Source organism: Bufo gargarizans, chromosome 8 (genome assembly GCF_014858855.1).
Source record: "Bufo gargarizans isolate SCDJY-AF-19 chromosome 8, ASM1485885v1, whole genome shotgun sequence".
NCBI classification, from domain to species: domain Eukaryota; kingdom Metazoa; phylum Chordata; class Amphibia; order Anura; family Bufonidae; genus Bufo; species Bufo gargarizans.
Window position 1 is genome coordinate 100,632,421 of NC_058087.1, and position 12,886 is coordinate 100,645,306.

Below are 12,886 nucleotides of genomic sequence, written 5' to 3' on the forward strand. Positions count from 1 at the left end.
CATTGCGGTGTGCCAATAGGCACAAATTTTCTAAAGGCCTCTGAGTCCACCTGTTTATATGGCAGTAGTTGGCGTGCTAGCATTTCCAACAAGCCAGCGGTCAGCCATTGGGCAAAAGGGTTATCCGGCGTCATCAACTTTTTATGCTCGAACATTTAGGACACGGAAGCCTGCCTTCTGCCAGATTAACACAACGATGGTACGGTTAAAGGTTGAGTGGAGGACAAATAGGAGGAGAGAGGAAGAGGAGAAGAGGCAGGACTTGGAGCGCTTGGAGTGTGGCTTTGTGGGTTCTGATAGTGTTGCTCCCACTGGGCTCAGTGATGGGAGGCCAGGTTCCTTCTTAAGGTGGTCGTCCCTAGGTGAGTGTTGGCCTTACCCGACTTATATGTTGACAGCACAGGCTGCAGATGTCAACACTATTGTCAGCAGCTGACACGTTAAAAAAATCCAACACTGCAGAGCCATGTGTCGGCGTCCTGAGAGCGCAAGATGTGGCCGTGCATGGTGGATGGCTTGTTCCAGATATATTAGCAGAATGCTTTTTGCCTCTGGTGCACTACGACTTCCGCCTGCTTCTCCTCCTTCTCCTCCCTATCTTCTGCTCTGTCTCTCCCTCTGAACTTTCCTCCTATTCCTCTCTTGTGGGCACCCACATGACATCCATCGACATGTCATCATCGTCACCTTCACCAGACCTGACATTAGAGATCTTGGAGTAGGCAGCAACAGCGGGGACCACCCTCCTTGGGCTGATCTGGGTATTGTCGTCAGACCGCTGGGTGGCGACCATTGCTACCTCATCTTCCTCATCCTATGCCAAGAATGGCTGCGCATCGGAAAGGTCTGGGAATGGATGGGAAAATAATTCCTCTGACTCGAGTTGAGGGGCTATGGTGGTGGTGGTGTCTTTGGGTGTGCACACAGCAGACAGTGAGGAGGGTGCAGATACAGAGGATCAGGAGGGTGCAGAAGCGGAAGGCTAAGTGAGCCACTCAACCAACTCTGGTGGGTCCTTTGATGTAATCGCAAGCACCTTCTCCAACTTCCCACTTAGGCTCTGGCCTGGTGCACCTGCCCGACCCCTACCACCCCTGCGGAACTGCTTGCCTCTTCCTCTGTCTGTCATTTTCAAAATGACCCTGTGCCAAAGTCCCTAAAGAAGAGCAGTATTTGTGAAAGTAGGCATATTGCAGGCCTCAATCAGTTTCTGGCGGAACCCGTTATATCAAACCCTTTAATCAGTATTTTGTGGAAGCAGGTGTATGGCAGGCTTCAATCAATATTTGGTGGAAGCAGGTATATCAATTCCCTTAATCAGTATTTTGTGGAAGCAGGTATATCGCAGGCCTCAATCAATATTTGATGGACGCAGGTATATCAAACCCTGTAATCAGTATTTTGTGGAAGCAGGTATATCAATCCCCTTAATCAGTATTCTGTGGAAGCATGTATATAGAACCCCTTAATTAATATTTTGTGGAAGCAGGTATATCGCACCCATCAATCTGTATTTTGTGGAACTAGTTATATCAAACTTCTTAATCAATATTTGGTGGAAGCAGGTATATTGCACCCCTCAATCAGTATTTTGTGGAAGCTGGTATATCAAACCCCGTAATCAAATTTTTATAGAAGCAGGTATATTACTCCCCTTAATCCATATTTTGTGGAAGCAGGTATAAAGAACCCCTCAATAATTATTTGGTGGAAGCAGGTATATCGCACCCCTCAATTAGTATTTTGTGGAAACAGGTATATCAAACCCCTAATCAGTATTTTGTGGAAGCAGGTATATCGCACACCTCAATACGTAATTTTTGGAAACAGGTATATAGAACCCCTTAATCAATATTTTGGGGAAGCAGGTATATCGCACCCCTCAATCAGTATTTTCTGGAAGCAGGTATTTAAAAACCCCTTAATCAGTATTTTCTGGAAACAGGTATATTGCACCCCTCAATCTGTATTTAGTTTAAGCAGGTATATAGAACCCCTTAATCATTATTTGGTGGAAGCAGGTATATCACACCCCTCAATCAGTATTTTGAGGAAGCAGGTATATCAATCCCCTTAATCAGCATTTTGTGGAAGTAGGTATATCAATCCCCTTAATCAGTATTTTGTAGAAACAGGTATATCGCACCCCTCATTCTTTATTTTGTGGAAGCAGGTATATAGAACCCCTTAATCAATTTTCGGTGGAAGCAGGTATATTGCATCCCTCAATCTGTATTTTGTGGAAGCAGGTATATCAAACCCCTCATTCAGTATTTTGTGGAAGCAGGTATATCGCACCCCTCAATGAGTATTTTGAGGAAGTAGTTATATAGAACCCCTTAATCAGTATTTTGTGGAAGCAGGTATATTGCACCCCTCAATCAGTATTTTGAGTAAGCAGGTATATAGAACCCCTTAATTAATAGCAGGTATATCGCACCCCTCAATTTTTATTTTGTGGAAGCAGGTATATCAAACGCCTTAATCAGTATTTTGCGGAAGCAGGTATATCGCAGGCCTCAATAAATATTTAGTGGAATCAGGTATATCAATCCCCTTAATTAGTATTTTGTTGAAGTGGTATATAGAACCCCTTAATCAATATGGATTAGGTGGAAGTAGGTAAATCGCAACCATCAATCTGTATTTGGTGGAAGCAGGTATATCAAACCCCTTATTCAGTATTTTGTGGAAGCTAGTATATCGCACCCCTCAATCAGTATTTTGTGGAAGCAGGTATATCAAACCCTTTAATCAGTATTTTGTGGAAGCAGGTATACCAATCCCCTTAATCAGTATTTTGTGGAAACAGGTATATAGAACCCTGTAATCAATATTTGTTGGAAGCAGGTATATCGCACCATTCAATCTGTATTTTGTGAAAGCAGGTATATCAAACTCCTTTATCTTTTTTTTTTTTTTAAGCAGGTATATCAATCCCTTTAATCGATATTTTGTGGAAGCGGGTATATCCACCCCCTTAATCAGTTTTTGGGGGGCAACTGGCTATATTACACCAGTTGCAAATAATTATTCCAATATTGTTTGTCCCTCTATATAGCTGCGGTATTGCAGCAGAACCGCACACAACTGCTGCACAATACAAATGCACTATAATATAATTTCTATGTTAGAAAGTATATTATAAGTATATCACACCACTTAGTATATCACACCTATCGATAGCACACCTATACGAGTCCTTAAAAGGACTTTTGTGGCCCTATTAGCTAGCGTTTTGTGTCTCTAACAGTCTGTCCCTGCTCCACAAAGCAACCTCTCCCTACACTGACAAAACACAGAATGTAAAATAGCTGCCAGAATGGGTACTGTTATAGGGTGGGGGTGTGTCCATGTGCTGAAATGTCTCAATTGTCTGTCCTGCCTTCTTATAGGGAATGCCTGGATCTCCTGGACCCTCTGGTGAGAATGGAAAACCTGGGGAAGCTGTAAGTAACTTTGGAAATTAAGAGTTTTTTCTTTATGAAATGTAATTAAAAATATAAATATCTGTGCTGAGTTTATGCTGTATACCACAGGCCCTAAAATGTTCACACAACATGAGCCTCTCAACTCAAGCCCCTGTGGTCATGCAATGTGAAGGAGTTTGAATGGAGAGGCTGTCACTAGTCGAGCATGCACTCTGCCACTCAATTTAAAGTCATCCCTATTTTTCTAGAGATCAGTGAGGGTCACAAGCACCACCCCTTTCAGAGGTGTATTAACTATGGTATGTAGTACTATTGGTATCATAGTGCAGTGGTGCACATTGATGCCAGTAAAGTATGCCATGTGACCACCGCAGTCACTGATTTTTGCTTGGAAACAAAGACTTGGTGGGCCACCAGGGCTTTCACTTTGTGTCATCAGTGGAAAGAGGCAAGTTGTGTTTTTATAATAATATTTTTATTTATTCGTTTCATGACCCTTTTATACAAAAAGATTTTTCCCCTGCAGTCCTATGTAACACCTAAGATAACAAAGTAATAAGTCCCTTGAGTACAGATAATGTAGTAATGTCCTCAGATAGCATCTGCCTGTATATGTGTAATATATATATATATATATATATATATATATATATTGTGGGGTTTCGCTCTGGTAGATAGGGTAAGCGAGCGCAGTACAGAGGCAAAATACAAGTTCTTAACTCAAAACGTCAGTGTTTATTCACACTTGAGGCAATTGCACAAAACAGCCCGTAACTTTGCAGTTTTGGTGTTAATTCACACACAATGGAAAGTTCATACAACACAACTCACCTAACTGGCAGTTATGCCTCCAGTAGTCCAAAGCAGGCTTCAGGGGGCCTGTTTCCACAGCATGCGGCTCTCAGCTCTGCAGCACAGCACAAAGCCTCAGATCCTAAAAACAGAGACCTCTCTGTTGAGCCCAGCTGCCTATTTAAGGACAGCCAGGTGCTGCCAAAACCAAGCCTGGACCGTGGGGAGTAGTCACCCACCCAGCACTTTGACTACTCCCAGTAAGAACCATCCTGGATCAGCTATTTCCAGCCATACTAGCTAGCAAGGTGTCAAACAGCAACTGCTGCTGACACAGAAAACTGTCTCTTACTCCACCAAGGCCAGGAACCTCGGTGACACATGCTAATCATCTACGATGATTCCTTGTACCTTCTTACAAGATATATATATATTTATATATATATATATATATATATATATATATATATATAAATTGAAGAAATAGGACTGCCCTCCCAAATAGTGATAAAATCAGCAGTGGTTTATTCACCCATAATATGGCAAGTCTTGCGACGTTTCGGCTCACAAGAGCCTTCCTCAAGCAGGATGCTTGAGGAAGGCTCTTGTGAGCCGAAACGTCTCAAGACTTGCCATATTATGGGTGAATAAACCACTGCTGATTTTATCACTATTTTGGAGTGCAGTCCTATTTCTTCAATTTCTATACCATTGGGGATTGCCGCTACCCTGCACAGGACCTTGCACCCACGTTCTGGTTGGTGCTCTCACTGGACTTTTCCTTCTCTCTCTCTCTCTCTCTCTCTCTCTCTCTATATATATATATATATATATATATATATATATATATGTCATCACATTAAACTATTCTGTAGATTCCATTTTAAATAGAATAATGTGATTGTATGTAAACTGTATGTTAAAACACACATAGTTTTTCAAATAATAGTGATGATATTGTGATGATGATGATGACCATAATATGAATTATATCATTATAATTCAACAATTTATTTTGTCTGTAGGGACCAAAGGGTGAAATTGGTGCTCCAGGAAACCCAGGCAATAAAGTAAGCTTTATATTTCTGTTTTATTGCTAAAATATGTTTAATAAAATGTACTCAAAAGCATCAACAGATGATGTGATTTCATGGTTGTTTAATTGCGCCGCACTTTCTGAACAGTTAATTCCATTCTTCCAAAATTACCTTCTTATGTTTTTTCACTGTTCAGTTTATGACCTATACGTTTAACTAAACAGATCATTCACAATAAAACAAATATATTGTCTTTGTCATCTTCTTTTACAGTTAGATTATGACCATATTTGGCTCAGGTAGTCCATTATGTAGGAAATTTCACACAATTAATGTCAATCAGGTTTACTTACTTTTTTTCCCATGCTTTGTATGTTTTTATGGCAATATAAAAGTAATAGAGGGTATAAAATCATTAAAATAACAATTACACATTTTATTGATGAGCATTTAATTTAACATAATGGTATTAAAGGGATATTTATTTTACCACTGGGGACCTTTTCTGCAGACCCCTCAGCATGGCCAGACCAGCAGTGGGAATCATACTTACTTGATCTCTGCTACTAAGTTCTAGCTCCATCGCTCACCCTAGGTATTGTAGGTCTTGGGACTCCCCACATCAGGGGATCAGGTAAGTTTGCCCTCCGTGAGTCCAGCCAAGCTGGTGGTTCAGTAGAAAAGGTCACCAAGGGTGAATAACCCCTTTAAACAATTCTCACACATGCATATTCAACCATTCTTTAAATACCAAATGGCAATCAACAAGCTGACTGTACACTAATCAAGAAAGAGAATGAACAAAAGCCAAAACCCAAATATTCTTAATGATTATTTTCTCAGATAATGTTAGTTAATCAAGTTAAGTAATGTATATACATGTGCAGACAATGCAGGCTTCCCTGTTAAGATAAATCCATGAGATAAGCTGTAAAGCTGTCTGATGGCTCACTTTTTAGCTTTTATCTCTATTTTCCTAAATGGTTATAAACACTCATTTAAACTGAAATCCTTATTAAACTATATTAAATCATATTTCAGTTAAATGAATGTTTATAACCACTTTGGAGAAAAATATTAAAGTTGCAAAGTGAGCTACTAGACAACTTCTCTAGTGGATTTCTCTGAACAAGGAACAGATCAGCCTATATTGTGTGCATTAAAGCAAACAGGTAAAAAAAAAAAAGGCCACCAGAGTCATATATCTAATGAAAATGTATCAGAAAAAAAAAAAAAAATTTAGACTCTAAAAGATGCAATGAAATAATAATTATTTTAATAATAAATACAACTAAAGTGTGCATAGCCTTTAAATAATCATAAAAGAGTTGATTAAGTCAATTCTACTGTGTTGAATAGGCTCATTTATTTATCACTGTGATATGCTGATAGCTCAGTAATATGTAAAGTGTGTTCATGCACTAATTGCTGTTTAATTTAGGGAGAAAATGGTGTACCTGGTGAAAGAGGTGTGCAAGGCTCCCCTGGAACTCCCGGTGCAAGAGGAGGTGCTGGTCCTCCTGGACCAGACGGTGCAAAGGTATATATAGAGGAGGAACCAAATTTAGAGTAAGCAGATAACCCATTTACTCTTCGTAGTGTTTTATGTCTGAAGTTGTTCTATATAGAGCTATGCATATTTTATAACATTGAAGAACAAAGTGTGGTAGTTTTTTTTTCTAAATCTGTTATATAGGGCATTTTGTGATCTAAATGCATTGGAAATATTTCAGCCAGGCTTCATTTAAAGTACTGTATGTGAACCAATTTTTCCAACATGTATAAATGTGAGGAAAAAAGATGTGCTATTTTAGTGTGGCACCAGTGTCATCTAGAAAAGTGTTTCAAAACAAGGTAATACAATGGCATATTCATCAACAGGGTGCTCACTGCTGCATAGTTCATTGGGGTGAGACTAGTGCACCATTTATATAGTGCATAGTTTTGATAAATGTAACCAATAAGTGTTAATTATTTTAGATTAGGTCATTTAAAATCATGTGTTTTAATGCATTCTGAATAACTTATATTCCTTTCCAGGGACCAGCTGGTCCATCTGGCCCACCTGGATCAATGGGACCACCTGGTCTCCAAGGAATGCCTGGAGAAAGGGGAGCATTTGGAAGTCCTGGGCCAAAGGGAGAGAAGGTCTGTTTCTTATTTTTTTTCTATTAAGCAGATCAATTTATATGTAAAACATGGCAATCAATTCCTGAAATAATCTAAAATAATCTATTGCTATTTTAGGGTGAACCTGGTGGCACAGGTTCAGATGGAGCTCCAGGAAAAGATGGCGTGAGGGTAAATTTGTAGAATTCTACATTATTAATGTGTGTTATTTATCTATAGCATATTATTTTGGTTTATACACGAGGAGTAATTACTCTGTGATATGTTTATACCGTAGGGACTTACTGGCCCTATTGGTCCTCCTGGTCCTGCTGGTCCATCTGGAGATAAGGTAATGTTTTTGTCTTTTCTTTATATAATAGTTCTCATGCTTCCTCTCCAATTCATACATTGCTATTGATTAACAGAATCAATTGTCTTTTATAGGGAGATAGTGGCCCAGCTGGACCTCCTGGGCCTACTGGTGCACGTGGCGGTTCTGTAAGTACAATTATTTACTAGCCTTGAAGGCTCAAATAAATATATATTTGCTTTATGAAAGAAAGTGCATGTCTTTGAAAGTCATATTTTTTTCTCAAAACAAGTATTGAGTAAATTCATGACTTAGGCTACTTTCACACTAGCGTTCGGCTAGCGTTCGATCGGATCCGTTCTGAACGGATCCGATCATAATAATGCAGACGGAGGCTCCGTTCAGTACGGATCCGTCTGCATTATTTTAGCAAAAAAAAGCTAAGTGTGAAAATAGCCTAGTACGGATCCGTCCAGACTTTCAATGTAAAGTCAATGGGGGACGGATCCGCTTGAAGATTGAGCCACATTGTGGCATCTTCAAACGGATCCGTCCCCATTGACTTACATTGGAAGTCTGGACGGATCCGCACGGATCCGCACGCCTCCGAACGGCCAGACGGACACCCGAACGCTGCAAGCAGCGTTCAGCTGTCCGCCTGTCCGTGCGGAGGCGAGCGGAGCGGAGGCTGAACGCCACCAGACTGATGCAGTCTGAGCGGATCCGCCTCCATTCAGACTGCATCAGGGCTGGACGGCTGCGTTCGGGTCCGCTCGTGAGCTCCTTCAAACGGAGCTCACGAACGGAAACCCGAACGCTAGTGTGAAAGTAGCCTTACAATAATTACTGCTTACCATTTATTTTTATTTTAAATTTATCTGATACAATTAGCATAATATTGGCATAATATTGATCGAATATTAAAGGGAGTCTGTCACCCCACTAAACTCTTTTTTTTGGGGGGGGGGCTTCTTATAATCTTTATACAGCGATATATGAATACATAATGTTATTAGTAATTTTGGTTCAGTAGATCATTAATAAAACGTATAATATGTAAATCACCTGTCTACCAGCAAGTAGGGCGGCTACTTGCTGGTAGCAGCCGCATCCTCCTATCATATAGACACCCCCTCCACAAGTTGATTGACAGGGCCAGCGAATGCGATGTCCTCTGGCTGGCCCTGTCTGCTATCAAGATCTTGCGTGCCATAGCGGTATTCAGTCGGCAAAGGCGCACTGAGAGGAGGACGCTCGCTCTGCCGCTCCATCCTCAGTGCGCCTGCGCCGATGACGTCACATCTACACCCGGCACAGGCGCACTGAGGATTGAGCGGCCGAGCGAGCATCCTGCTCTCAGTGCGCCTGCGCCGACTGAATACCAGAGGACGATCGCATTCGCTTTCCCTGTCAATCAACATGCAGAGGGGGCGTCTATATGATAGGAGGATGCGGCTGCTACCAGCAAGTAGCCGCCCTACTTCATGGTAGACAGGTGATTTACATATTATAAAAGTACGTTTTATTCATGATCTACTGAACCAAAATGACTAATAACATTATGTATTCATATATCGCTGTATAGGGATTATAAGAAGCCAAAAAAAAAAAAAAAGAGTTTAGTGGAGTGACAGAAGCCCTTTAACAGAATAATTTTGCATATATGTAAATGTATGCCATATGTTTCGATCTAGGTGCCAATTGATAATTTGTGATGCAAAATAAAGCAACAAAACATACTATTCTCTACCATAAACCATATTTGACTGGTTTATGCTGCAACAGTCCACTTCCCAGAATTACTTAAATTGGTTGTTATATATTGAGGACCTATCTTCAGGATAGGTAATCATTATCTGATAGATGGGGCTCTGACATTTGGCACCTCCACCAATCAGCCGTTCGAAGGGGAGGTAGTGCTCCATGCAAGCTCCGCTTTCTGGTCATTAAACTACATGTTGTCTCCCTTGCAGCAGCAGAGGGGTATAATTTCAAGTACAAACTCCATTCAAGTGAACAGAGGGAGAACTTGTGATTACACTTGATTCTGAGATGACAGGCAGTGTAATGAACAGGAAGTAGCGCTAGCATGGTGAGGCTCCTCATCAAACAGCTGATCGGTGAGGGTGCTGGGTGTCAGACCCTCGTTGATCTGATATTGATGAACTATCCTGAGGATAGGTCATTAATATTTATTGCCTGCACAACCCCTTTAATACAGAACATTCAATAGACATATGACGAACAGTTTATAATTGCTTATTTTTATGTTTTAGGGAGAACGAGGGGAAACTGGTCCACCTGGTCCTGCTGGCTTTCCTGGAGCACCTGTAAGTACCTCTAGATAATGTTCCACAAATAAAACGATAATGTATGGAATTGTAAATGGCTCAAGTATATACAGTATATATATATATGGAGCTTCTATTCCCCATTTTTTGTTTTTCATCATATCTGTCTTGATATTTTATATAATTTGTTACAAAAATACACTAAGCTTACAAAGAACTTGACAGTTGTTCACATCTATATTACCTACATTTTTAGTTTTTTATTTGAGGAAAAAATATATTCTGATGATTATGTCTGCAAATAATTGGCAAAGCTCAAAAAAAAATTATTTGTTCTATGCCAGAGAAAATATAGGGTAGTATAGCCAGAAAAGGAATATAGAACTTTAGGCTGTACTCTCACCTAATGCTGTTAAGGTAAGCTACAACTGTAGAATCATAAATTAATCAGTTGGGATTCTTGGCTGCAAATGTCTATTGTCCGTCACATGAGTACTCCAGATATCAAAATAATGCAGGCACAGAGAGCTTTTGAAAGCTCTAATGAAATATAGGACACAATTACTATCAAAAGAGGATCCACAGGGTCTGTATTAAAACCAAAACATAATATGTTTTGGGGGACACAGCACCCTTTTCAGAAACAATTGGACTGGAATTATTGTCCAATTGTATCAGAAGAAAAGACTGTGTTCCTGAAACACATTTGGGGTGATTTATCAAACTGGTGTAAAGTAGAACTGGCTTAGTTGGCCATAGCAACCAATCAGATTCCACCTTTCATTTTCAAAGGAGCTGTCAAAACTGAAAGGTAGAATCTGATTGGTTTCTATGGGCAACTCAACCAGTTGTACTTTACACCAGTTTGATAAATGATCCCAGTTATGTTTTGGATTTAAGACCCTTTAGATCATATTTGGATTGTGATTATGTTCTATATTTCATTGGAGCTTTTATTCCCAGAGGAAATGTTTGGAGATGTATTCTGTCTTTCCAAGACTGACATATGTTCCAGTTCATGATGAATACTGGTGAATAAGATATGAGCAAGTGTATTAGTGTATATTTCTATCAATGATATTTCTGTTGTTTTGTGTTGCCCTGGGAGCAGATCAACAAAATATCAACAGTGCTGAATCATCACTGAAGCCAAAGATGCCCAATGAATCCCATTGACTATAATGTGGTCCATCGGGGTCTCTGTCGAGTGCCTGGCATTTTACCAGAAAATAGTACAATAATCACTTGGTAATTAGACCATGTGACTCCCATGGAAGCTTTCTGGATCCAACAGTGTCTGCTGTGTGGACAGGAAGTCAACTTCTCTATTCATTGCTAACAGACTGACATTGAGACTTTCATAGTAATGAATAGAGAACCTGAATTCCTATCTACATAGCAAATGCTGTGAGATCCATCAAGTCCCATCTGGAATCACATTATTTAACTACCAGAAGTAAAACAAGTTGACAATACATCAATAAGTCAATATGTACATTTTTTTTTTACAAATTATTACGTATACCAGCTCCCTTGCAAATGGGGGAAACAAATCTTAGTGTGTCTATTACTACTCTGAGGAGAACTGTAAGTGGTAGTGCTAATCACTACAATTGGTGAGTTTAAACCAAAATGAACAGTATCTTCAAGCTATACTATAACTGTGTAAGTTTTATGACATCAGCTTAGAAGACTTAATTTTACTGGTAATATAACTTTTGATGTCAATTGTCTTTAGGGTCAGAATGGAGAACCTGGAGGCAAAGGAGATAAAGGTGGTCCTGGTGAACGAGGAGAGCCTGGTCCTTCAGGTGTTGCTGGACCTGCTGGTGGGCCTGGTCCTGCTGTGAGTTTTTTTAAGCTATTTAATTTTACTTCATTATTATTATTGTGTATTATGTTTTATCTCATTTTAATATTTAATCCAGATTTGCATATTTAAGGTTTATCTGCTAATCCACCTTCTCATCACAGGGTAATACTGGTCCCCAAGGAGCTAAAGGTGATCGCGGTGCTCCAGGCACAGCTGTGAGTGGATACGTTTTATTTCATTTATAATGTTGTGTAAATATTCTTTCAAGCTTGTATTTATTTCTCAGCTTTAGAAATCATATACCGTAGTTCAAATATATAGGAAACTGCCATTGTATAGACAAATTTATAATTGTCAGATTCTGGCAATAGAACTTTTACAAATGTGTATTGTTATTACATACTAATACATACTAATAATTATTAGATATTCATACATTAAAGGGTTTTCTGAGCTTTTATTAAAAACAGTTCTTTATTCTAACCTGCGTAAGAAAGATTGCTCCACCGATGCCACAGTCTCAGCTGCACTCACACAGGCAGCGGGCTCTTCTGCTGGAGTCCCGACTGCATAGTAGTAAATGCAGCTGAACAGGAAAAGAATCAAACACATCCGGTCAGGACGTTGGCTGAATAGCCCACAGCCTTTGTGATGCAGTTGAGACGGTGGCATCGGTGGAGCGAGTATTAAACTAAGGATCTCTCTTCCAAAAGTTAGAAGGAATAGTTTCTATTAAAAGCCCAGGGAATCCCTTTACTCTTACTATTTCAATGTTCATATGTTTTATCAGTTGACTTGACTTTTTATACATCTGATGATTTGAACAAAAAAAATCAACAAAATTGTTACAGTACTTATTGTTTACCAGTGTCATTTGGGGATGGGGCTATATTTGGAGTCACATATTATTTATCCACAGAATGACTATAGGATTTGTTTACAAATACCACAACTCTGTATGTAAATTCTTAAGGCAATATTGGGAATTTCAATTCTTGACATAAAAATTATTCACCATACCTGTTTTATTATTTACAGGGCGCTGCTGGTTTTCCAGGTACTCGTGGTTTACCTGGACCTCCGGGATCTAATGTAAGTAG

The 12,886-nt window shown here is 39.6% G+C and overlaps 1 protein-coding gene across 1 annotated transcript in view; it reads left to right on the plus strand.

The window, feature by feature from the left end:
• Window positions 1-12,886, plus strand: part of COL3A1 (collagen type III alpha 1 chain) — a 110,860-nt gene that overhangs the window by 73,257 nt on the left and 24,717 nt on the right. The window contains exons 28-38 of the mRNA XM_044304932.1: window positions 3,396-3,449; window positions 5,249-5,293; window positions 6,702-6,800; window positions 7,301-7,408; window positions 7,508-7,561; window positions 7,668-7,721; window positions 7,817-7,870; window positions 9,959-10,012; window positions 11,712-11,819; window positions 11,948-12,001; window positions 12,825-12,878. Coding sequence (XP_044160867.1) covers window positions 3,396-3,449; window positions 5,249-5,293; window positions 6,702-6,800; window positions 7,301-7,408; window positions 7,508-7,561; window positions 7,668-7,721; window positions 7,817-7,870; window positions 9,959-10,012; window positions 11,712-11,819; window positions 11,948-12,001; window positions 12,825-12,878 — 738 coding nt within the window. The remainder of the gene's footprint in view (window positions 1-3,395; window positions 3,450-5,248; window positions 5,294-6,701; window positions 6,801-7,300; window positions 7,409-7,507; window positions 7,562-7,667; window positions 7,722-7,816; window positions 7,871-9,958; window positions 10,013-11,711; window positions 11,820-11,947; window positions 12,002-12,824; window positions 12,879-12,886) is intronic.